The sequence below is a fragment of the Myripristis murdjan genome, chromosome 14, assembly GCF_902150065.1.
Source record: "Myripristis murdjan chromosome 14, fMyrMur1.1, whole genome shotgun sequence".
Taxonomy (NCBI): Eukaryota; Metazoa; Chordata; class Actinopteri; order Holocentriformes; family Holocentridae; genus Myripristis; species Myripristis murdjan.
The window spans coordinates 9,543,763-9,571,143 of NC_043993.1; the positions used below are offsets into that span (position 1 = coordinate 9,543,763).

At 41.3% G+C, this 27,381-nt stretch overlaps 1 protein-coding gene across 1 annotated transcript; it reads left to right on the plus strand.

Annotated features, from left to right (window-relative positions):
- The first annotated feature begins 13,782 nt into the window (after positions 1-13,782).
- ccni2 (cyclin I family, member 2) lies at positions 13,783-27,175 on the plus strand. Its single transcript, XM_030069629.1, has 7 exons — positions 13,783-14,079; positions 14,839-14,995; positions 15,675-15,809; positions 16,985-17,059; positions 17,235-17,375; positions 22,976-23,275; positions 24,610-27,175. Exons 2-7 carry the CDS (start codon positions 14,882-14,884, stop codon positions 24,928-24,930), a joined length of 1,086 nt encoding a protein of 361 aa, XP_029925489.1. The 5' UTR covers positions 13,783-14,079; positions 14,839-14,881; the 3' UTR covers positions 24,931-27,175.
- Positions 27,176-27,381: the final 206 nt, after the last annotated feature.

The following is a 27,381-nucleotide window of genomic DNA, read 5'->3' on the forward strand; positions in this document are numbered from 1 at the left end:
GATCATTATGTTCCTGAGAGAGCCAAATTAAGTGAATTCAGCTGAGAGGCCATGGGTCACATTTACAGGGCCATGAGCAAGAGCGTGGTCACTTTCAGCCAAAACAATGTGGCAAAGCCAGCAGCCGCTCACGATGGAAAACAACTGCAGCATCTAAATTTATCAGCTGGAATCCCTTCATCTGTAACAGCTGAATACACCCGGGCAGCAGAGCATCCACGCACTCCCAACTTCTTCCGTCGCCAAGGAGCCGTCAGAGCATCAAGCGCAGATCTGCTCTGCAACAGCGCCCATCCAGAGGTTATCAGCCACTTGAACCTTGCTGACGTTAGATCAGGAGATACTGGGAGGAACAAGCACTTTGGTGTTTTATTATCTACTGGGAGAGTCCAATATGCTGCAATTGGATTCAAGGGGGCATTAATGCACTTTATAGAGTGATGGGTAGTTTTGACCAAGCAATAACTGGCCAGTAGATATTACAACCCAGCTGATAGTTCCCATAAAGAACACAAATTCCTCCCTCATCACCATTTAATCCATAACAACAGTAAAGAATGCCCTCTCAGGTACTGCTACCATAATGATATGTATAATGGTGGACAATTAGCTATGCAGTAATAACTGTAATACTGTAGGTAGTTCAGCCGAGCAATCTGATTGGTTCAAGATGTGATTCAATTGTGCTGATAAATCAAATGAAGCAAGGTTCAGGCTAGGAGAGGCCAGGCTTTACAGTTATTTTACAACAGCTAAGAGGCACTGTTTGGCAATATGTTCAATAAATCATTAGCATACAGCATTAACAGTAATTATACAAATATCATTTTTGAACAGTAAAGAAACAAAGTGGCCATATATTTCCTGTAATGCTAGATATTAGCCCACAATCAATAATAATTAAGTCTAATGATGTGCTATACAACATGCAACAAACAATGGCTTGAAGTTCAAATTTATTGCAAAGCCATTACTTTAAGCATGGATATGAGTGGTTAATGTTTAATATTTAACAATGTTTTTGATGATGTTTTCAAGTGAGATCCTGTGGTGAAGACTAATGATTAGAGTTTTATGCAGGGCAAATGTTTTCTGTTTGTTGTGTTTTTGACCTGAGATGAACCGAGGCGAAATTCAAGTCAAGTCGGTCAAGAATTAAGTGTTGAATCTTGAGTGTTTAAAGTTCGTATTTGACAGAAAAGCAGAAGTTAAAGTCAGAGTTTGGACTGAAGTGCTTTTTTCATAATGCACTTTGTGAGTACCTGATAAGGTCACTCAAAACATAAAACTCAGTATCCAGTGGCTGTTTCTCCAATTTCAGCATCAAATGCCAAGAGATTGCAAGCATAAACTATCTATTGTAAAACAAAAACTTTAATGTTTTTTTTTATTTCATGGCACCAAGACAGTTTTAATATGAACTTGTACATGAAAGGCAAGAAATAAGACAGCGAAGTAAAAACACAGCAATTCAGACGACTAAAGATATTGTTTGAGTTTACACAAATTCCTTGGTGTCTTCTCCTCTGCTTCCAAAATGATTTTATTTTATATTTTCCTTCTCTTTATACTCACAGGTCTTTTTTTACAGAGAACACCGAATGCCATGCTGCTCCTGTGTTACCATACTGCCACCTACTGATTAAAGCTGCCACAGCATCTTGCCGGGTGCCAGCTGTCAACAGATGACCAAGCAACAATGCCTGAACAAGCTGTTTCCATTGCCTACTAACTCGTGAAGATGCTCCTTTCCTAATGCTCTCAAAAAAAAAAAAAAAAAAAAAAAAAAAAAAACACTGCTAAAAACTGAACTTTGTAGTATAAGCTGATTTGATACAACTAGTCTCAAAAGACCTGTCAGTATATAGAGCTCAGTATCAGTCTAAACGTAATGCTATGGTGCTGTCACAGGCATAAGAACTGATTGTAGACAGGGGATGAAAAAACTCCTGATCCATGCAGTTTTATATTAGAGAGGCGCTTCTTTTCTTTTCTGTCTTTTCTTTCTTCTTTTCTTCGCTTCTTTTGTGCACAAGTGCCTGCAGAAACACTGTTTGATACAGCTGTTTCTCTTCAGCCTCGTGATTCATTTTCCTTCCATTTCCTGTTATGGATCTGTTTCTGTAAGCGACAAAGACAATGTGAAACTTTACAGTACAGCCCTGATGAAAGGAGAGAATGAGAGCTGATTAGAGAGAAGAATGCTACAGGAAAGTATGGAGCTGAAAATCTGTTCTTCAAGGTCATGCATAGGGCTTAGACTACACTCTATTGAACATACACTATAGGGACAAAAGTATTGGGACACAGCTCTTAATCATGGACTTCAGGTGTTTCATTCAGTCCCATTGTCACATGTGTATAAAATCAAGCAGCCAGCCATGCAGTCAGCCTTTACAAACATTTGTGAAAGAACAGCTTGTTCTAAAGAGCTCACTGAATTCCAATGTGCTGCTGTAATAGCAACTTAATAGGATGCCACCGTCATTACAGGTCAGTTTGTGAAATTTCTTCCCTCCTAGATATTCCACCATCAGCTGTAAGTTGTATTATTGTGAAGTGGAAGCTTTTAGGAACCACAGCAACTCAGCCACCAGGGGGCAGACCACATAAAGTTACAGAGCGGGGTCGCTGAGCGCTGAGGCTCATAGTGCATAAAAGTGGCCGACGCTCTGCTGACTCAGTAACTGCAGAGCTCCAAACCTCCTCTGGCATCAACATTAGCACAAAAACCGAGCCAGGAGCTTCATGGCATGGGTTTCCATGGCGGAGCAACCGCATGAAAGCCTTACATTACCAAGCACAATGGCAAGTGTCAAATAGAGTGGTGTAAATCACACTGCCACTGGACCCTGGAGCGGTGGAAAGATGTTCTGTGGAGTGATGAATCACACTTCTCTATCTGGTCTGGTCTGATGGACGAATCTGGGTTTGGTGAACGCCAGGAGAACTTTCCCTGCCTGACTGCACTGTGCCGACTATAAAGTTTGGTGGAGGAGGGATAACGCTATGGGTTTGTTTTTCTGGGCTCGGCCTTGACCCCTCAGTTCCAGTGAAGGGAAATCTTAATGCTTCAGCTTACCAAGACATTTTGGACAATTTTCTGCTTCCAACTTTGTGGCAACAGTTTGGGGAAAGGTCCTTTTCTGTCCCAGCGTGACTGAGCCCCAGTGCACAAAGCAGCTCCATAAAGGCATGTTGGGTGAGTTTGCTGTGGAAGAACTTGACTGGCCCACACAGAGCCCTGACCTCAACCCCATCCAACACCTTTGGGATGAAATAGAACAGAGATTGTGAGCCGGGCCCTCTGGTCCAACATCAGCGTCTGACCTCACAAATGCTCTTCTGGATGAACGGGCAAAAATTCCCACAGAAACACTCCAAAATCTAGTAGAACGCCATCACAGAAGAAGCTGTTCTAGCTGCAAAGGAGGGACAAACTCCATATTAATGCCTATGGATTTAGAATGGGATATTATAAAAGCTCCTGTAGGTGTAACGTGTAGGTGGTCCTTTTGTCCATATGGTGTATCAGATGAAATTACAACCAGACTGGTTTTTGGTTTTGTTTTGTTTTTAAAATATCTATAATATCAACACACCTGGCACTCTCCCCCATATGTTCTGTGAACGTTTTGTTATATCCTATTTTGGGGTGTTGTGTCAACACTGATTTCTGTGATCCAAAGCAAAAACCAGCATTGGGAGTGTGTCAGGATTTCAGTAAAGCTACACAGGTGCTCATGGGTAGGGGAAAAAATATTCAGAAAAAAAAAAAAAAAACACAAAGGAAAACTGCACTGCTATGGCAATGAGTGCAAGAAACCAGGTCCAGACACCACTGTGAGTGATAAATTATAGGCTTTATTAAACAAAAAAAAAACCTTCATGCAACACTAATATGATCACCTTCTGTTCCTTCTCTCTCCTGTCTGTAAATTGCTCATGTGGTTTTCATGTGAAAGGCAATTTAAAAAAAATCATCATTAGAGCTGCAACTTATCATTATATTCATTATCAGTTAATCTGTCAGTTATTTCCTCAATTAATTGGTTAATTGTTTGGTCAGAAAACGGTGAAATATGTAGATCAGAATTTCCCAAAGCCCAAGGAGATGTCATCAAATGTCTTGTCTTGTCCAAACCAACAGTCGAAAACCCAAAGATAGTTAGTTTACTGTCATGAAGGGAAAAAAAAAATTCACATTTCAGGAGCTGGAATCAGAATTTGGAAATTTTCCTGTTAAAAATGACTCAAAACGATGAATCTATTATCAAAATAGTTGGCAAACTTATCAGTTCTTATCTTGATCACAAAAAGGACTTTCACTTGACTGGCCCTGTTTTCTACTCATATTTCTACGTATTTCATGTCCATCTGTCTTACTTTCATAATTCATGTCACGTCAAACACACTTAGTACACAAAATAATAGGACCACGCGCTGCCTCTTTATGAAATAGACTGACCACATAAATCGAGGTGTAAATCATGATTCCTTACTAGATCCATCTCACCCAATGATGAAGAGCTAGGTGAAAGAGGGATTTATATGTCTTGAGAGAGTTGAGGCATAAAATGTGCAAAAGAGGAGGGAGCTTCTCAGCTTTATTAAGATTCTCCCTGTGTTTTCCACCGTCAGTGTGCACATTATAATGACTTGAAGGCAAGCAGAAAGGAAGACTGTATTTTTGTATTACCCAAACCCACTTATTGATGATGGTCAGGGCATGAGCTGCTCTTCAAAGGCATTTTCCCTGATCCCACCTCTTCTCTGCCTCCTTTTTTGTCTCACCCTTAAAAGATCTGAAGCTCCTCCATTTGGAAATTTTCCTCTTAAGCTTTTCAGGGCAGGCGGGGGTGAAATCTGACATCTGAGGGCCAACCGTGTGCGGGTGCTTTAGGGGAGGAGGAGGGGGAGAAACAGAACATAATAAAAATTTAAAAAATGAACAGGGAAATGGTTTGATCTCATCTTCATATCACAGGGGTGATGATGAAAATGAACAAAACATGACTGGGTTTAAAGGATATTGCTGAACAGTAATCTGGCCTGTGTCGCCCTCCACTGGTGAGCAACAGACATAACACCCTTGCACATTGTATTTCAGTCACGTCAGCTGGCAGGAAGTAAGCCTATCTGCCTCTAATAATTCCCACAGCATTTTAATGGCATGGTTCCTGTCACTCTTCCTGCCTCTGCACTAGATGCAGACAGATAAATGAAGAATACACAGACGAGTCGGCTGGCCAGCAAACATCTGCTAATCTGATCAAATGTTGTTTTTTTTAATCTATTCACCAGATGCTTACAGCTGACCAGGGAAACTACATATTCAAATCATTACTCCGCTAGAGTGTTCACATTATAATTTATAATTTATAACATTTATACACAAGCACAGATTAAAGGGTGATAGGGTGAGATCATCCTCTGATCTTGCATTTATATCTCACTGTGTCCCTCGAGCCTGAACAGTTTGAAACGTTGTGTTCAGTGCATTTCTATTTTCCTTCGCATTCCCTCATTTTCGTAATAAAATGAGATTTTGTGGTGTAATGTTGCATTGAGGCCACATGATGCTCAGCAGGTCTTGTAGATGATGAAGAGTCTCTCGAATTAGTTTTTAAAACCATAATCTATTCTGTTGCAAATGATATGGTTTTGTGTTTATGCACTGACTGAAGTGGTGCTTACATAACTCACCTCTTGCTGTCAAAACACTGAGTGACACCTGTTTTTGATTTTTTTTTTTTTTTTAATCTCGCTATATGAGCACTGAATAACACATCATAAAATGCAAGTGTAGCTCTGTAGCTTGAACTTGAACAGTCGTACTTTTATCAGTTTATTATTAAGTGGGATTCAAAAGGTGTTTGTACAAATGGCTTTCATCTAATTATCAATAATGAGGTTTTTGCAGTTGTTTATTTTTGATTACCATTTGGCAAAGAGAGACTGTTGCTTCCAGTGTAATTTACCAAAGTGTTTCAGTCTATTGACATCAGAGACCGACAAGCAAAAGTCAACATGGCTAAAAGGCAAACAAAAACAAAAAGAGACTAAATTTGGTTTGGTTCATCACTGATCTGAAAATCTGTGGTTTGAATGGGATCTATGTACACAAAGTTAATATGTATCTTGGTTTTCTTGTCATTTTTTACTCCTTTTAGTCCTATACATCTCTATGTATGCTTACAACAAATACACCATCTGTTGTATGTTCTGTACATTCTGTTTGAGCACAAAATGATTTTCTGAAAATCCGAACAGCTGTCGTCGAATTGCAGGGACAAATGTGCAAGTTTGGCCAAGCCAGTGCCCGAACAGTAAGCTTGCTAGGGGCCTCAAAAGATGAAAAAGAAAAAAAAAAGATGAAAAGAAAAACATCTCAGTGTAGCCCGACAGGCAGTGATCAAAGTAAGAGATCAAATGTGACTTTAGAAACATAATGTGCTCACCCAAGTGCACAAAGCTTTCCTGACAGGACCAAGTTGGTTCACGGCTGACATTGATTTACGGTGTGGTGCTGAGCATTCTTTGGCTACCAGGGTGGAGGGGAGACATAGGGGGTCTGCAGGCACATTGTAAATTCCTGTTAAACTGATGAGAGCAGATTCTGCTGGAACCATTATTGAGACATGTTAAGTAGGTAGGCTCTTGTTTTTTTATACTTAGGATTCCTGAAGTTCAAGCCAGTGTCCCTGTGAAACTCTGTAAGTGTTTTTGATTTCTTTTGTCAAGGCAGTGTTGTTTTTCCCTTGTGCACATATACTGTACACGATCATGTAGGCATCTGGTCAGAAAAATTCATGGGTATTTAAATATGTATAGAATTTCTTATTGGACTTTCTTGCAATATTTATATTCATGCAAAAGGAAATGTGCGCAGCATACAGAATGGTCTCTTTTTGGTGAAAGGTCATTGCACACCGACGAGTCCCATCTCCGTTCAGCTGTGTAGGGTGAGCGTCATTCGTTCTTTGACTGACAACCAGTTATTCAGCTATGTTTTAATTAAATTCTACAAATCTTACAGACTTCCTGCAAAGTCTCCTAGGGAAAAAAAAAATCTAATTACAAACATCTGAGGATTAGTGAATCTTATTTGTGTTTCTTCTGATGACCAACCTGAGTGGGAGGCTTAAAATTTGTCTACAGCAAAATTAACAACACGTGGCATTATTGATGCTTTTATCCAAAGCACTCAGAGTGAGTGAGCCCTCCATATGAATGTGTTTGTTTTTTTAGTGTGGGAGGCCCCAGTGGGAATCAGCAATGTTAATGCCATTCATGACTCAAAGAAGTATGCAGGACCAACCTATAAAACACCTTCCACTGATAATGATGCTCATTCTGCAACTGTGCACCCAGAGGGAGTTGCTACAGCACATAGGTTTTGTTTTTTTTGTTTTTTTAACACTCAAAACCTTGAATATCCTCTGTAGTTTTCTGCACAGTCTTACTCCCTCCAGGGATTTCAGACTGATGGAATGTAAACACACAAACTACTGTGCAAACACGCAAAGTGTCTGATCAGCAGAACCAGTAAGCAAGCATGACATTCTGCATGGGACGAGATGCAGATTATGGGGAATGCAGACGAGTGAGGAGAGAGATAAAGAGGAGGACAGAGATAAAAGTGAGAAATAGAAAATGACTTGGGGAGAGAGAGAGACAGAGACAGAGAGAGAGAGAGAGAGAGAGAGAGAGAGAGAGAGAGAGAGAGGAAGCACGTGTTGGCCCAGACTCTGTGTGACTAACCTTTGTTATTAGAAGGGACAAACTCATCCTTCTCAACTCAAGCACTCAAAGACTGCAGAACAAACATGATATTCTAGTCAAACACAGCCTGACCTGGCACAGTCCACACAAACTCTGTTCCCACTGTGTGCGACACTCTGTCAACATGTAGATATGCTGCTCGCCGTGACTGTCGGTTATCAACATTCCAGTTTTGACCTCAGCTCAGAGCGGTCAGCTTTGTTTTTTATCAGTCAGCTGTAGCCCTGTATGAGGAAACTCAGAGGTGAAAGTACACTCCCTTGTCTGCAGTTTGGAGTTTGTTAGTTAGGTAATGTTTGTTGGTTGTATGTAAGAAGAACAGAGCATTGCACTTCTGAAAACAGCTGTTTAGAGGTCTCCTTTCAGGAACCTATCAGGCACACATACAGGAAGAAAACTGTGAAACACTGTGCAGGATGCTTTTTTGTGACTACGCTGCTTGATCTGTTGCTGATAAAGTGGTCTGTAAGGTATTTGGAATATCGTTAATGTACTTCGATGCATTAATATACAAGGGGATTCACCCAGCTGCTAACTCTCTGCTTCCCAAAGACTTTTCCTGCTACCTTTCCCCAAGCATCCCACCGGCCAGCTAAAGGAACACTTGACCTTTGATTAATGACAACTCCCTTTTAAATTGCAACTGCTGTTGTGGTTGCTGGGAATTATTTAAACTGCAAGTATACTTTTGCTTCTGGGGAAATGTTTAGTTTAAGGTCTACACCTACACTGAAGAGCCCTCATCTATGGATCTGACTTAGTTGAATCAAAATCTGTGTTTTTACATCAAAAATTAAAAATGACAGAACACACTTTACAAATGGTTTGAAATAAGGTTAGGATAAACCACTTTAAATGCAAAGTGCAGTAAAAATGATTAACTCAAAAAAAAAATTGAATTGAAGACCCACACAATCACACTGTCCACCCGAAGCCGTGAACGCTGAACACACACAGACTTTATCGGACATCACATGCAGGATCAGCGTGAATGTGTGAGGTGTGAGTTGCAAGAGCTTTTTTCTGTGCAGAGGCTTCCCGTCCTCGCTCATCCCCGTCTTTAACATCACAATGCAATGGGTTGTGGGAAATTCCCTGAAGCAAAGTCTGCAGGATTGCGGACTTACCAAGAGTGTTCACGAAGGGCTCAGAAAGTCAGTGAAAGAGCCTGGCTGACTTCACAGTGAGACAGACCCTAAAGCCTCGCAGACTTATGAGGAAAATGTGTCAATGTCTTTGAGTCTGGAGCTGCAGACAGTGGGACTGGACTTTATTCCACGTTCATGTCCTCATCGGACTCATGCGATGGTTCGGAAGCAACCATATCAGAAAGCAAAGCATCTGTCAGAAACATAATTTTACATCTTAAAACTTTAGTTATGACCACTGAGATATCATCAATGGTGGCAGTGGCATCAGTGATCTTTTGCTTCAGGTCGTTGATGTCCAATGTGATTAAAAACTTTGATAACCACTGAGCACATGGAACAAATCTGATTAACACAGATTTTTTAAATTGTTGACTTTGTGGACACCCTGTGTTATCATTCACAGGGAACTGAGCTGTGGTCGGCCACTTTGATACAGTAACCAAAAGTCTGCACACTGTTGACAGAGGCATTGAGGCAAGCTTGAAGTAAGATTTTGCTTTTCATGTTCAATAAAAAAGTGAGGAATGCTCAAAAAGTGCTCAGGTGCAGTGCAAACATCCCAGTCGTAGGACCGTCATCAGTGCATGAACGTCACACCAAATCACAGGAACTGTATGCTATTCACACGACATTTTGAATCATTCTGAAACATCAGAACAAGGCCTTTTCATGTCACATCTAGAATCCTGATTTACCAGATTTGATTGTGTGACTAGGTAGGGGGTTTATGTCCACGTCCTGCACAAATCTGACTCCACATGAACAGGGCATTAACTCCTGGTATTACAGGATGTTGGGGTGGGATCATTCAAAAATGTGAACCAATAGGATATAAGTTGTGTAAAGACTATATTGGTTCAAATTTTAATTTATGCCTTGTGGTGCAGCATGAGGTCACTATTATAGACAGACTGCGTTCCACAAAGGAAAAGTATATAGAATTTCATTTGATAGTGATGTAATCCATTACTTTCATCAACACCCATTTACAACCAAGAAATCAATACAACACTGACAGGTCCGCTGGCACAGCTGAAGGTGGCAGAAATGTAAAAAAAAAAAAAAAAAAAAAAATTATAGTTATATATATATTACATTAACGTCATATTTTTACAATAGAAGCTAGGTATATCACTTAAAAAAATAGTGTGTTGTAGTGCTGGCCACTGGCTTGTGACACTATCTTTCACTACTGAGCAACTGAAAATGCAAGTAGGTGGGGAAACAAAGTTTTGTTTGAAAACAAGTGCATAGGCAAGAATGGGAGCACTTTGACCTGAAATTTCAGCACTTTGCGGAGTAATCACTCACTTATTTGTACTGAGCAACAGCTCTATCAAACCCACACAGATTATGATCCATGCGTTCTATAAAACAATAAAAAGCTTTTTTTTTTTTTTTTTAACAGAGAGTTCTTTAATCCCAGTAGGGGGACCTTTATGTTTTCTTGGTCACTTCCACAGGGAGGTCAGAGGTCAGGGTCCGCTGCTCAACAACATCCCTGGGACTGATAAGGATTCACAGTCTTTGTCAGTCAAACAGGCCGATAATTAGTGTCTCCAGTTTAAGGGCAGACATCCTGAAAGACCAACTACAAAACTAGGATGACTCTTGTCCTGACAGACCTTTGTACCAGGGCTGATATTAATGACTGGTCTCAGTGGGGATCCACAGATTCACTAACGCAAACAGACATGGAATAACGCTCTCCACCAGGATCCATGTGAAGTCCTCAGATTACATTTCATCAATGCATTCAATCAACAGGATAATGATGAATGTAGTTTTCATTAGCACAACAGAAAGGACAAGGACTTTGAAGCTCTGTTTAAAGCTCTATTTTCGTTTCTTGAATGTGGGATGACTTTCTCTTTTTATAAGCATAAAGTATCCAAGGAGGCTAGATCTGTCCGGTAACCTGACAAATAGATAATTTTTTGCCATTTCATTGATTATAAAACGTGTGTCTTATTCCAACTGGGGCAGTATGTAATCCATTGATGTATTTCAATGCAACTGCAATGCAACTACCCATGTTTGGTGCCACTAGGTGAAAAAAAATAACAAAAGGAATCAGCTATTTAAAAACACTCCCAGAGCTGGTGTGGAGCAATGATACCAGGGATTGCAACATCTCCTGCTGTGGCAATCTGAGCCTTGTTGTTATTGTGAGGGTTGTGAAAATCTGAGGCTTGGTGTCATTGTCAGGTGAAATGCTCTGTAATTTGATTTAGATTTTAAACATTTTCCTGACACCCCTGCTCAGAATAACTTAACGAGTGACACAGCAGAATAAACCTTGACTGAAATCACGCAGGACAAACAAGAGTCGAGGACAGAACTGAAAGTTATTTCTCTGTCTCTCCACCACACTGCATGCTTGTCATTGTAGCATTTGCCCGTCTATGTATAAACACATTCTTGTGAGCACAGCCAACTCAAAAACCATACACACAACAAACGTCATACTTGCAGTACAGGTTCCCTCTATCAGACAGATTTTATGTTGCAGTATCTTACAACATAAATTTGCAAGTCACTGTTATTTTGCCTGCATAATAGTTTGGTTACTTTGAAGTAAATGTTTTGAAATTTTATGTCATAATGGTGTAAAGTCACGCTCTATTTTCATTTTCATTTTCATTTTATGGATAGAAGATGGCAGAGGCGTGTTGCTTTGGTTTGCATGTTGTTTTTACTGAAATACACTTGACAGCTGAACCTAACCACACCTACTATGACCACAGAAAACTGCCAGCTTATTTTGAAATAGTAATTATATCCTTATTCATAAAGTGCACCTGCAAAAAAAATTGGCACAATTAACATTTATAGAATAAAATCTGAAATAAAAATTAGCAAAAACTAAAATCACACTGGAGTTGTCCGCTAAATGCTTTAAAATAGGGAGATCATATCAACACTCTGAATTATGTGAAGACAAGTATGCTGGCATAGAATTAATTGCTAATTAATGTATTAATCACTTTAATGAATGGCCTCATTAACATAAGTGATTATGTTTAATATGTCATGGTAATTATGGCGGGACATTTACATGCATCGTCACATTTAGTGGTGTGAGTCTTGGCATGGCTGTCACATTTAGTTGGTGTGATCCACGGGCGTCACGCTCACCCTCAGTGCAGTCAGATCTGACGTTCTCCAGGTTGGTGCCAATGAATACGCTCACCGTGACATCCAAACCCTCCTCACCTGAACTGTCTGGAGTCTGAAAAACCAAAGCACCAAGAGCAGAAATGAAAATGCACCAAGTTGCACCAATCATGCATTCATTTTCTTTGGCCTGAACCAGAGTGGAAAAGCTTCCTTTACTGTGTTTGATTCTTGCAAGTTGATTCTGCACAACTACAAGAGAACTGGGACTTGTACAAAAAGTCACATAAGAGACACACAAGCAGCTTTGATAAACTGTAAATCCTAAAACATATCCGATTCCACTCCCTGCAACTTTAACTACATTATGTGCACTCTTTGCCAGACAGCAGTTTGCCCTCACTTCTCTTTTGTGCTCTGTGCTACACTTTCCAAGCATGGATATCTTGTGTCAATATCCATCTCCTTATATAACGCATAAAACAGTGTCTATTTGGGTCGCTTCCTGTACTTGATTCAAATCACAGTGCGTCCTCGTTCCTGTCAAACCGCTTGGAAAGAGGGACGGGACCTGTGTTTTCATGCAGGCTCGGTGTGGTTGGCCAGCTTGGTGTGCAGCCCAGTTTGCATCGCGCTGTTCTCACATGCCCAAACACACCAGAGTAAAGGAGAAACTGCAGTAAAACAGCTCCAAAAGACTGCTTGTCGGAGGGCCCAATAATAAGTTTTGTGAAACATTTTAATGCCCATAATCAGCTGACAAACAAACCACAGCCCTGTGACTGTTAATAAAAATGTACCGTGATGAAGCAATCAATATGTAACCTTGATTTTCTGCCTGTCTTTCTTTTTCTTTTCTTTCTTTCTTTTTTAAATCACACTCTTTGATCATCTAAGGGAATCCGGATCTGCAGAAATTAGGCCCCAGGATCTTGTGAATTGCCCTAACAAGAGTGAGCCTGGTCTTTTGTACACTTGGAGGAAATAAAAGCCTCTGAGTGCCTTGATCTGTTGTGCCCCGTCTTTTCAAACCAGCGATAAAACCAGTCAAAAGGTTTCTGTATGCTACAAGGGCACAACATGAGACAGATAAGAAAAAGATCAAACTTGAATGACCCCCATGGTGAAACTGGGTTATTAGCGGCTGAGCAAGACAGTCAAACAGAATATAATCAGGAATATCAAATGGAGGTTCGAAGCCTAACAGGCAACCACATTTTTGAGTTGACAAGCATGCCATTTCTGTTCAAGGAGTTAAAAATACATTTTCCTGTCCTGTTTGTGATCTGTGATGATATAAATCGGCATTATCCAAATATGCAATCTAGTTAAAGGACACAACAGGAGGAAAAAGCCTTCCGCATTCATCGGGGTAGCACAGAAACCTGCCCTGCTTGGTGGGCTTTTGTGTCCATTTTGAGACAGATGGACAAATAATCAGCTTGCACCAGGCCTGCGCCAGATAATGCTCCTGATGGGGAGACTGGGGCGGCCTGGAAACATTGCACTCTCTGCTGGATTAAATCAGTCCTCCTGTATTTCACTGTGAGGAGAATGACACAGTTCACACACATAACAAATTATCCTGCCATTTTCAGCGTAAGCTCGACCATTTTGTATGATGGGTCCCGTATGTTTGACCCACTAACACATTTCTCTCTAATAGGCAAAGTGACGAGGAGCCTGGGCGGAGTCAGGGGCGTTCAAAACACAGCCTGAATCCTGTCTTCCCCTTCAACTGACTCAGATTTGGCTTCCTGCCTTGTTTTGCGCCTGTTTTTCGTCGCACCTCTCGTTATTTCGCGACATTTCGCGTTTTTATACTCGATTTAATTTGCTTTTTTTGTGCGTAATGCCGCGACTCTCAATGCATTCTCCGCGAAACGCATTTTTTGTCTACATTGTCTCCCTGGCAGCATCCTACTAGTGTCTGTTTGTTGCCTTTTTTTGTGAACATGGACGAATAATAAAAGCTGTATAAATGCGCCTTCCGTCGAGGAAATATCCCGCTTCTGAAATCGAAGAGGTAAGAGTGCTTCAGCAAAGAAAAGGCGACGGAAATGTTTGCGTTTCAGTCTGCAGCAGCAACTGTTGTGGAGGCTGCAGCAGCTGCAGCCCATTATCCCGCCCAGAGCCTGTGTACTGTCTCATGCACGGCACTCTAAAAAGGACACACACAGCAGATGAATACAATGTGGTTTATTTTAATTATAACTCCCAGTTGTAACTTTTCGGCGTGCAAGTCTGCTGAACTCTGCGCAGCTTGCAAAGTGTGGAAAATGGCGAAGTTGTTTACCAAGCTGAACGCGTATTTCCTGCTGCACACTTTGGCCCTTCAGACAGAGCCCTCCAAGCACCAAGTGTTTACCCAGGTTTAATAGCTGGCGACTGAAATGAACTGTGTCAAACTGTAAAGAGCCCTGCTTTATTCTGATGGCACTTCTCTAAATCCAGGTCAACAGACAGGCTGCATAAAGCTCCCGGAGTCCCGAATTCATACAGTCCAATTTGTTGTCTTGCCCGTGATTTGATTAGATTAGATTAGATTAGATTAGATTAGATTAGATTTTAATTAATTTTCCTTTGTGTTTTTTTTTTTTTCTTTTTGTGAAAGCCATTGACCCTGTGTGTGTGTGTGTGTGTGTGTGTGTGTGTGTGTGTGTGTGTGTGTACACTGTGCTCATTGTTATATCACTAACCCAGTGACCTACTGTGATGTGTTATCTCTTACCTCCCCCTCCCTCCTCTGTCCATCCACCTCCCTGTCCCCCTCCTCCTCCCTCAGGTGTGTGTGCCCTGGGTGAAGCCTGGCCTGCGCTCTGGAGGCGATGAAGAACCCAGGAGCAGCGGAGAGCCGCCGGCTGGTCGGCCTGTTGGAGGACGCTCTGGTCAGGGAGGCTCGCCTCTGGAAGGTCCCTGTCTTCAAGACTGGGTGTACCCAGGTGAAATGAGCAGTGCATGTTCGTGTTGGCTTTGAGGGGAAAAATCGCTCTGCTTTACATGACAGATCAGAAAGAGAGTGCAGTTCTTGCAGTGCAAACGACTGAAGGCTCTCAAGAGTGTTCTTGCAGTGGTATATGGGGAAATGAGTGTGTGGGTGGAGGGGGGGGGGACATTTGCAACATGATAAACTCTCAGTGAAGTTGAGGAAAAACACTCAGAGGAAGCAAAGCTCCCCTATCTGATCAGAGGCAATAGTATTTCTGAGAAGCTGGGTCTTAATTTTGAGAAACACTAATGAAATCACTGACATGAAATTGGTGCTGTCATTTGTCTCAGCCAAAGTCTTATTTATTCAGGGTAATGATGCCAAGGGTCTTCAGGTTGGTTTTTCAGTGATATACTGATGTTTGAAAATGCCACATGAAGCAGCCTTTGTCAAATCTCAATCAGAACAAGCTTTTTTAAATCCTCAGATCAACGTTATGAAAAGATGCCACAAAGTCTAAGTGTAAACATGATAAACTGCCTGCCTTGGAGCGGCAAATGTAGCTTGAACCACAGGGATGCCTAACATCTAGTCCTCATATCCAACTCAGAGAAGGATCATTTTCTGAGCAAAACACAGCGATAAGTTTCTTTTCACAAATTAACCAGTGGTTGTCTCTTCAATCCCTTCAGGGCGCTGACATCTCTCCGTCCCAACACCAAGATGTGATCCTGTGGCTTGGAGAGATGAGCAGGCTCTTCCACTTCTGTCCGGAGACTTTTGCGCTGGGAGTCTGCATCCTCAACAGACTGCTGTCAGCTGTCAAGGTATCGGGCTGTAAGACATGGCAGTAGTGAGAAGTGCATTTTGGCCCTGTCATCCAAAGCTCTACATGTGTGTCAGAGTTTGTCTGTTGACACATTTAAGGTCGGGTCTAATTTCAGGACGCTACGCCAGGCCAAAATAAGGAGGGCTAGAGAATTTCCTCTGCTCAAAAAAATTTTTCTGTTCTGTTCACACAGAAAAATGTTGGATTTTACTCATTTTGCGTGCGTGTGTGCTCATGTGTGTAATGGCCCACATCTAATCTCACATCTAATTCTCCAAGTCTGTATTCTGCAAAAGTAACACATTTGATCAGTAGGTCTGTTTGACATTCAACAGAAAATACATTAAATTTGTGCTCAGCATAGGTGCACATAATGAGGACTGTATCATATTATATCTGGAGCTTAGTTGATTTATTTTCTTGATTAATAATCGTATTTGATGACATTTAAACATATCTGAACGTCATTTCACCTGGAACACCCAGTGAGCGTACAATCAAATCAATGTTCCATGGCTTTTTATGATGCACACTGATCATTCACAGCCAGCAATGCACAACATACAGCTTATTTGTCTCTGCCCGTGTCTGATATGCCATGTGACTTGAGCAAGGACAGGCGCAGTGGAAACAATCACGCTGCACTGTTTACTGCAGGGAGCAGCAAGTACAAGCAGTGAACTTGCTAAATTGAATAACTGAATTTGGTCAGTTCAAGTTTTTAACAAGATTGTCTGAGAGGACAGAGGCAGATCTGCCCAGTGTGAATTCAAAATTTGGTTGTAAAGGTCATTCTCATTTATACTTGGAAATATTTTGGATAGAAACTTTAGCTACAATTCAGGGTTATGTTCGGGTGAGGACTGGTGGCTTTCATGTCTACAGTTTTTTTTTCCCCGACCACATTTGTTCTTACAGACTGAAATATGCTCATTTTTTTTCTGAATGATGTCTCAATTTAGAGTAGTTGTGTAGTCGGGTACAAAAATTCCCATTTAACTGTCATCGCACACATCCCTCGTTTTTAATAATGGTGCTCTAGCTGATATCTGTAAATCTGGCGAAAAAGCACCCACATTGTTATTCTGACGTGTGCCATTGTGAATCTGCACATCTCATCTCTAGCTCTGTGTACATCTTAGGATGGTACTAAATGAAGTCTGTCTCTTTCAGGCCCAGCTAAAATACCTTAAATGCATTGCTTTTACCTCTCTCATCTTGGCTGCCAAGATCAATGAGGAAGATGAGGTAGGATTTCACTCCTCTTTTAATGCTAAACACAGCTGAGCATTGAGACACAGTATAACATAATGTCAGATAACACAAATGTGATATAAAATAAGACCAACAAAAAATCCAGCTTCGATGCTATTTCAAAACATTATGTTTATTTGCTTCCCTTTATTGGTGTCTGTTTAAACAGGTGATAGGCTCTGTTAAAGACCTGGTTGTGCAGAGCGGATGCAACTTTTCAACAGCAGAGATTCTTCGTATGGAGAGGATCATTCTAGACAAGCTGCACTGGGACTTGTACACCGCAACACCAGTTGACTTCATTCACATAGTAAGTTGGGATTCAGCAGAAACGACAGGCAAACACGTTTCTTTTTTGAACCGGACCCAAGGTGCCAAAGCACCTCATAGTAAGCCTGCTGGCTTCGGTCAGACCAGGGTCAAATCGTATTTTCAAATAACTTTTGTCAAGGTTTGTTTTGGTGTTGGTCGTTCCAGATGGGCAGTTTACTCCAGTTCATACCAGGAAGTTTAGATAACCAAAGTCAGGTTTTTGAATGTTGATTTCCTACCCCGTTCTCTCATATGCCACAACCTAACCTTATGCAAATTAAATAGTGGTGTTACCATGACCCTGCAGGTAGGTTAATAATTATTTGTCCAGAGTTTGACCCAGGTCTGTCCCCTGAGTACAAAACCATGAGGTGCTTTGGGACTACAGGCCCCGATCTTGCCTAAAAACACAGCAGTACAAAAGCACACGTTAAAACATCATGCCTGCAACTTGTTTGCATCAAGACGGCCTTTACAAACCCTTACACCCAGCCCACAACACAGGATTGGTCCTAGTAGAGATTGTGCATTTTATTGATTTGACTCATTGTGCCCCTTATAAACACCATTCTGTCCTGGTCTGGAAGCGTGTCTTGCTCTCAACTCCACGTGCACACTCGAGCCAAGAGTCAAAATAAAACTGTGCCAGTGATTGAAATAATTCAGCACAAAGAAACTGATTTTATAAGAAAGGCTTGGCTGATATTTAATTAACGATTGGATATTGGCCAGACAGTGTCATCAGCAGTAGATATAATGGAGGTTCCTCCCTAACCACAGCTTCATAAAAACAGTCTATAAAACCTGCAGGGGAAGTCATGACTTAATTTTATTGATTCATCTACTTGTGTGTTTCATGACTTTATTGTATATTAATTCCTAATTTATCTAAAGATCATATACCAGGGTTCCTGTTAAGTTGGCAGAGTCTGGCAGCCCACCCAAAATTATTTCATTAGGTCTGGGTTTAACAGTTTTGGTGTCACCTTGTGATGTAAATGTTGTTCAAGGGGATTTTCCAAATTGACAAGAATAAAAGAGAAATGCTGACTTATATTTTGATACGCAAAAAGCTCAAATTTAAAGATATCTGCTATCTGCAACCCCAGTCTCCAAGTATGAGTCAGGACTTCGAAAACTCATATCGGGTTAATCCTTTTATAATCCACAATCCATAATTACAAGCCAAGCAGAATCTTGAGTGTGTGAATCACATACGAGACACATTTCAGTACCAGATCTGAATAAAACCTTAGGAGACTACATAAGACTGCATTTGCAAGCTGTCACCAGAAAACAAAATGAAATGAAACTACAACAACAAAAAAAGCGCATTGCATGTCAGGCCAAGGCACTTCTGACTAACTCTCATCCTAGCCCTAACCCTGCTGCCGTCAGGGGAAAAAAGATCATTTAGGCTGTGTCAAACCTCAAGAGACTCAACAAAAAAAGCATCGATGATTTGGGTTGTCAGCATATTAATATCATGCTGTGTTGTCAAGTCGCTTCTTGTAGCAATTTGTATTGTCAAAGCAAGTATAACTTTGTTTTAAAAATCCCATGCTGTGTTATTTGATTCAGTTTATGGCACAGTAGTTTTTGACAGTGTAGATCTATACATATTCGGGTAATTTGGTAAACCCTCACAAGTTATTGCCCAAGCAATTAACCACCAGACAGTGACTTCACAATCAACAACACTTATAACATCATTCAGATTCTTAAATGCTATTCGGCCCGAGGCTGTATTCATAGTGTTTTTCCAAATGAGAGTAGTGATCCAGAGTAATGGAGCGTTTACATGTTGGCATAGAAAAAGCATTATACCATGCATAATAACGTAATTTTAATCTGATTGACAGTCCTGAAACTAACCTGTGCTTTATGGAGACTTTTGTATCTGTAATTAGAGTTGTCTCAATGCCAGAAAGTCAAAAGTCGATACCAAAAACAATATGTTAATTTCCATGATTCTTGATAAACCTTTCAATACCGTGGTTTAAAAAAAAAAAGAAGAAAAAATCCCCTTTACCTCAACATACATTCCTTTATTAAAATCTGTTGAACAGTCAAGTGTTTATGCCTAGAAGTATTCAAAACAAACAATATTTCAACTGTGCTTAAATAGAAACTTTTTAGATTGCACAGAATTTCAATTGCAGCATCCAGCAGTGATATGAGAAAAGTATGGAAATAATAAGTAAGCTTATACTTAACTAGAAAAGGAAGCAACTATTTAACAGGAAACTTCGATGGCACTCTTTGCATTTTGCAAATTTAGGATTATCCCCTGAGCATCTGCCTCAAACGCAAAATCCTTCCATACACAACTCTCGCTGTGTTTCTTTTGGATAAGCCAAGGCGGAGCGGTGGCTCCGTCTTTCACGTGTGTTTGTTTCTTCTCGAGTGCACACCTGAATAAGCATAAATCGTATGTATACTGGCCCCTTCAGTTCTGGAGTAATATGTAAGGCTCAAGGCTAAATCAAAATAAATACATCCGGTACCTATGGTGCCACAGAAAAACAGGTACTGTCATATTTTTGGACTATTGGCATCGACTTGGTACTGAAGTATCAGTTCTCTTGACATCCCTGTGTCTGACTATATAAATCAATATCAAGTCACAAGGCCCAGCCATTTTTCCGCTTTTCTCGTCTTTTCTCTTTGTTGTCGAATCGTTTTTTCATTCCACAACAGCATGATGACAAACGTTGGGAAAATTACCTCTTTGTACAGCAATGTGATATGTTTTCATTGCTGTCACATTGAATAACCCTTCATCGCCAACATGTAAACGCAGCATGAGGCCGGACAGTGCATCACATTGCTATGGCAACATGACAGTGTGCAACGACAAACGGTAGCAGATTTCAAAGCACAACAAACGGTAGCAGATTTTAAAAGCAGAGAAATATTAATGCAGTAGCTCATATTGCAAAGCAGTATCTGTTTAAATAATTACTATCCTAACATTTTGTTGTGCGGATCAAAACCTTGAATTACCATTTAAGACATAAATTTTACTTTGATTGAGGATGCATAGCAGGATCTAGGCCAGCGTGCTAACAGGTATACACATGAATACAGCCTCCAATTTCCTGGACAGAGATTAAGCCTGCCAGTCTTATTGATCCCCACTTTCCAGCAAAGATTCAGCACTGAGAGACCTCTTCAGATCAACGATCACCATCGTTCCATGTGCACATGTCACGTACAAGAGACCTGATGGTGGTTTTAGAAGACCGGGCTTACTGTCTGTCCAGAAAATAAACCTACTAAGTTTGTGACATCTTACCATGCATTCTGTGAGTCAGTAATCTCATCAAAGCCGACTTTCCCCAACAAAAGACAATGTACATTCCCCTCAACAGAGAACAGCAGAGGATTGTGTGTGATATTGAGATTGGTGAATGTTGTTCTGGTAGACAACCGAGACGTTTTTGCAAAAACCACAAACCATAATCAGCCAGCCGGCCAGCAGCAGCTCGGCACAGCCAGAGCAACAGTTGGACACTGAGGAGGTTTGAGATGCTGAACTTGGCATCTCTCGGTATCTCCTGCAGTTATTCCATCGACACCTTGGCCTGCTGTTGTGTTATGGTTAGTGGGTTGAACTGATACATGTGGCTAAGGTTTCCAGCGTGCGGCATTATTGTTGTGAAACCATTCAGAAGTATCCCATGTTTTCCTAGCACTTCACTCTAGGTATTACAAAATCCAAGACTCTTAAAATAAAGGAACTTAATTTAAAAAATTCTAACAAAATAAAGGTAATTTTTCTCTTAATACTTCTCAAATAAATACTTTTCAGCTATACTGTATCTCACAATTACATTCCCCCTGAAGAAATAACTTTGCATTAACTTCCCTAAATAAAGTCTTACTCTCCATTGTCTATAAAACAGCAATCAATAAAATCTAGCAATATTTTGTCACAGACTCTCCACCATGACACACTGATATGAATAAATAAGTGGATTTACAGAGATGCCTTGTCATCCTTTTTCCACTCAATATGCTTCATGCTTCAGAGTGGAGTTTCTGAAAGGCAGAATCAGTCATGCGGTGTAAGAAGCTCGTACCACGTGCCGCTTTGTCAAATGAAAATGCCCTCATGCCTTTTTGTTTGCTACGTTTCACTGACCTCCCGATTTTTCCAGTGACGTCAGTGAAGTGAGGGAGAGTAGATTTGGGTTTATCTAGAGAGAAGAAGGGGGTTTTTACAAAACTCGGATGGGAAAATCAAGTTCATGGAGCGTTTTTGGGGCACTTACACCACAAGTCTGAGTCGACCTTCCAGTAAATTCCAGTCCTCTTTGCTCAAAAACCATGGCTTATCTTTGCTACAGAGTGAGAGACTAGCTCGACCAAAATGGGCTCAATGCAATTTCAAAATGGATAAAAAAATAAGAGATGCAGGGAACATTTTGAGTCCAATAAAACAAGAAAGTCGTTTTTCTTCACCAGCCACCCGTCACATTTTCACTTGACTTGTTAGTTAGCTGACCAGTATTTTGGCAAAAAAAAAAAAAAAAAACACAAACAAACCTTATCATTGTTGTGCCGGGTTCACATCATCTGGTATTTAGTGCCATCTTGTGTGCCATCCAAGTTGTAATTATCACAAGGAAGCTGCAAAATGTCCAACAAAAAACCATGGCAGTGTCTGGAAAATGGCATTAAACATTAAATTTAGGTAAACCCCAACTGAATACTACTTTTATGATATGTTATTTTTTAACCAACAAACTAGTTCCGCTCATAACACTGAACACGTGTTAGACTGGCGGTGTCATAGTTTAAACTTATGTAATGTTAGTTTACTTTACTTTCATGTTTGCTCGTTTACTTTCCTGCTGACATGAAACACTTGCAGATCATATCTGTCGAAATCTTTCCGATCTCGACCTTCCTTTCCCGTATGAGGTGAACCCGGCGTTGGGGTTTTTTCTTCAGAACCAAAAAGACGGCCACTAGCCGTGCCTAACTTGACCTAGCCATTCCCCTTGGTTTCAAAAACAACACTAACAAGCTGTGTTCAGCGACAGAAAATGTCTTGTGACAGGAGTCTGAAGAAAAACGACCAGCTAAAATCCTAAATGTCAGTGTTTCCTCGTGTTGTTTGCCGTCCCCTCCCTTGGCTTAGGTTTGATAGTAACTGCGTACAAATGGAGATACAGAAGAGCACTGCACGTTTGGCACAAGAGGTTACCATGATAAGGAGAGGGGGGGATACCTGTTCTCTATGTGTCGCTCACAACATCCATCTGCACTGAGCTGATGAGTAGAGACGAGTAGAGAATCACAGAATGAAAAGTGAGAGCAACGCGTTACGACATGGGAGAAATGAATGATTTGTGAGTGCTCAGGTCCTGGAGGGGTAAGAGGGGAAGGCTGGGGGTTAACTTTGTGTCGGATGTGCATGATTCTAGATACACTGGTGTGTTTGATGTTGAGGTGAAGTATGAAGTAGGAGAGGTGAGGGGTGAGTGACGGATGACGACAGACGGACAATGAGACATCATGACATCATTACGTTAACGTTTTGGTCTCTGTTCTCTGTATGTTTGTGTTCATCTCTCCCTCCCGTCCTAGTTCCACGCCCTGCTCGTCTCTGGCCACCCCCATCTCATTCCATCCATCGGCCTCGGCTCCGGTGTCGGCTGGGGCTCGGCAGCGGGCCCGGGTTTCCTCCCCGGCTGCCCGGGCCATCAGAACAGGCCGCCGGGCCTCCAGGTGGCGCTGTGGACCAGGCAGGTGCAGCACTGTATGGCCTGCCACCAGCTGTGGCAGTTCAAGGGCTCCACGTTGGCTTTGGCCATCATCACCTTGGAGCTGGAGGCGCTCACTCCCGACTGGTTCTCCGTCTTCACCGACCTGCTGAAGAAGGCGCAGGTGAGAGAAACACATAGGCCCACTGATCATGCTGCCCCGTCTAAAACACTGCTGCTCAGCCCGAGCTCAGGTAGTAGAGCACAGCACTAACTCTCTCAGACGTGGTCTCTGATTACACCCATGGCCAAGTGTATTTTTGTGATACTGTGGCACTTTAACTTAGATAAGTGTTCACCTAATGGCAGTATTGGCACAGTCAGGGCATCAGAAAGTTTGGTCAAAGCACACTGAGGAACACTAAGAAGGGCTGGACCCATATATGAGTTTGAGTATGGCATTATCATAACTGTGAAATTAGCAACAGTTCAACACTAACATGGTCATTTGTTTAAAAAAATATATATCTTAAAAGCCACTGAATCTGTTTTCCACCTGCATTTGTATTATGATTCCTAACCATATTATTCCATCACTAAAGACTAAAGTCAAGCATTTTTGATATAATACAGCAGAAGTTTCCAATTTTACAAGGATGCACAGAGCCATTTATTTATCACAGACCTACCAGTAACACTGTGTATATAGGCTAGTATGCAAAAAAGACATGTTGCAGTGACAACTTTTGCAAGTGTTGTCATAAATGTAGTTTGTCCAGCAGACTCCATTCTTTAAGATACTCTAAGATACAGACTGGGTTAAGACGTTTAACTGTAAAATATCAAGAACACATCTTTATTGCAGCTATTTTATTACCCAGTGTGATTATTCCTTGCTAAAATTGTGCTGCCAAGTATTTTTCCCCCCAGAATATTTATCAGTAAGTATCCAAAAATCCTGTATAGACTTCATTGTAATTGAGAGGACACAGGGTCAGCTTTGTCTTGGCCTGTATGTCTGTGGTGGTCAATTTTTTTTTTATTGTTCATTCTTGACCTATGAACATACAATAAGATCATTTTTGTCCAGATCAAATATTTATTTAGCCCCTGCTGGGCCCAGTTAATATGTTCATAAACAAAGGCTCGAGAGAATAAGCTCTAATAAACCTTTGCTATGGCGTTTTCAGTTGAAGAATGGCCTCAGTGTATGGAATCTGCAGTAAACAAATGGGGGAGATGTGACATGTCTGCCTGTATCCATCACCTAACGCCACTATACTGAAACTGTAAACCAAACAAAAAAAGAAAGAGGAAATTGGCCACATTTGTCTGTGGCCAATTTCTGTGTCTCTGTTTGGAACCACCACATGTTTACCATCTCACAAAGAAATGCTTCATCTGAGAAGTAAACTCTGGTCGCAGCAAAGCTGTAGCTCGGAGCATTTTGGTATGGAACAGATACCTAAATTTGATGTTGTCCTTGTTTCCACTCTTTCCCCCCCTCCCCTCTCTTAGGTTGAGAGCACCGAGTTCATCCACTGCAAGGAGATGGTGGACAAATACCTGACGAGCCTGGAGTTCTCCCTACCGGCCAACGCAGTCTACATCGTCGACGGCGCCCAGATCCAGGAGGAGGAGCGAGCGTGGAGTCCCGCACGCCGCCTCAGGCAGAGAGGCCGCGAGGGGGAGGGGGACTCGGATGAGTATTACGATGGCTTCAGGTGTTTGTACAAGGAGGAGATGAGCCCGGAGGCAGGCGAATGCGACGGCGAGGGTGCATTTGACGCCCAGAAAGATGTGTCCCCCTGCCCGCCGCTCCACCCCGCTGTCAACTAGCAGCGCGTTTATTGACACCGTCCATCTCTTGAGGTGTTTTGTGAGCGCCCCCATTTTAGATAAAAAGGTGTTGCAGAGTCCAGTGTGCTTAGGGCATATTAGACTTATTTTATAGCCACAGTGGTACCATTTCAGTGACACTGAAGCAGCCTGGAGGGGCAATTGTAGCCAATATTATTTATTTACATTAACATTTGTTCGATTGGATCGCCCGACTCCATTAACCTCTAATCCAAATGTTCCTCATTCCTAATGTTTAGGAGTCCACTTCAGTGATAAGGTTTCTCCATAGCTTGGTTGAGGTCAAGTTGAGTTATTATTTTTATTAGTCACTTCAGCGTGCTTGACCCTGCTTAAATGTGAATCTGGAGGTGTAGGGATCAATGTAAGAATTAACCTCTAACTCTGAAGCTATTATTTTTTACTTTGTGTGGGTGAGCTGGCGGCACAGGCAGGCGAGGAAGGCTGAGGGTACACTTCACCCAAAACACAAATCTAAGATGCTTTCCCATTTACCCCCGAGTGCAGTCTATCCAGCCGGATGGTTTGTGTGATTTGGTGACGTTTCTAGTCCGTCACAGTCTCCCAGCACCCCAATACGGTGGTGCTGGATGGGTATTTTTTGTGGAAAACTCCAAGGCAATAATTTCTCTGAAAACAAAGACAAACACCTGGAATAATCCACAGCCCTCAGGGGTGAACAAGTTTGTTGGGAACTATTTCCTCGCAAAGAGCACCAGCAAAATATATGTATCTGCCTCTGAACAAATACGAAGAAGAGGCGGATTGATACAGTTTGCCAGCATTCCTGGACAGGGAATCGTTCCCAACTAAACTCTGGTTTATAATTGTTTTTGTAAAGGTCTTGCAGTTGAGTGTAATTTTTTGGCAGTTTCAGCTCCACAAAAGAACACGCAACCAGTCCCTGTGTTTGACCTGGGAGACCGGAAACTTCACCAAATCACACAATCTGACTACACCAGGAATAAGTAGGGAAATGCCTTTTGTATTGTACTGCTCCTTGAAGCCTGACTGAGGCAATGCTGATCGTAGCCAGTGAGTCGCCGTGTGGCAGATTACTGGTTCATGTAAGTTCTCGACCTGTCAATGACATTTTCCTCTTGTTGTAACTGACCTTTCCTTTATATCAACCACACGTTTCTGTTAGCGAGATCAAGGTAGTGGATTAGAGTTTGTGTGATGCGTGTTGTTTCGACTGTACGGTTCAGGCCGAGAATGCCTGTTTGTGGAGATTTGATCCTCGTTTCGTTTGCTATGAGTTATCTCGGTGCTCGGGTTCCCACCAGAGCCACTCAGCACTTTGATATTAAGACAAGCTCCTTTTTTTATGCATATAATTTTTAATTATATTTTTCCAGACTTGTTTTATTATTATTTTAATCTCCTACTTACTTTTACTAAACATCTTTGTGCTGTGTGTATTCCTAAAATTTAGTTATTTACAGCAGCTACTTTGATAAGAAAAACGCTTTAATTTCCTATGACTATATGCTGCAAAGGTTTTTATTTCATTAACACTTCAGCCTGTGTCGATTACTTTGTGCAACGGTTGTAACATATCAGAAGCAGAGGGGTGGAAGCGTGTATTTCTGTTTTATCACTCTTACATAAGTGCAACTTAAAAGATGCGTTCAAGTACAACACTTGAGCATGCAACGACGTGCAGTATGACTGAATAGAGGCAGTGATGTGTGAAGCTATTCGGAGGGGAGATTACCTGACCAGCGATCCAGCATCAATGGTCTTCAGAATATTTTATCGGTAGAAGCCCTGGTTCATAGGTAGTATATGAGATACTGATATTCTGTGTTTTCATTCAGAGCACATTTTACTGAGAAAAAGGAACCAAAACAATCAGCTAATGTTGGCTTGGTACATTTATGGATCCTGGCAATGCAGGCAAAATCCCTCTGACATGCTAAAAAAAAATTTTTTTAGAGACATTGCACAGACAAAAACTGTGGGAGCATCTGAGTCTGCAGTCTCGACTTCAGTCATGTTGTCTTTAATGTGAATTAGTTACTGTATATCTGGTTCCTTGTCAACTCTTAACTCCTGTTGATATTCAGATGTTCATACTGGATGTTACACCACAACAGCCAATGTAGAGAAGTTTTTTTTTTTTTTTTTTTTCTTTTTTTTTTTTATTTCCATGGATTATTTAAGATAAGGCAGCTATATCTTACTGTTCTGTTGATCACAGAAATAAAGCTATGACAATTGTCAAAAGTTGAATTTTGTGGTTTGTCCCTTGCACGCAGCAGCAGCAGATCACAAGTCAGCTTGAGACTGGAAGGCTGCTGGTTTGAGTCCTGGACCAGATGGGACAATCTTAAGCGGGGCACTGTTGGCCAGAAATAGGGGTGTGACGATTATTTTTTTTGCATTGATTAAAAATTCTGCCAGTTCAACTGAATTGATCTGATAAAA

Bases quoted from the DNA above. Each gene is read 5' to 3' on its own strand.
- ccni2 (XM_030069629.1), top strand. From the start codon at position 14,882: ATGAAGAACCCAGGAGCAGCGGAGAGCCGCCGGCTGGTCGGCCTGTTG. The intron at 15,810-16,984 runs GTATCGGGCTGT...TGTCTCTTTCAG, and splicing joins GACTGCTGTCAGCTGTCAAG to GCCCAGCTAAAATACCTTAA. The intron at 23,276-24,609 runs GTGAGAGAAACA...CCCCTCTCTTAG, and splicing joins ACCTGCTGAAGAAGGCGCAG to GTTGAGAGCACCGAGTTCAT.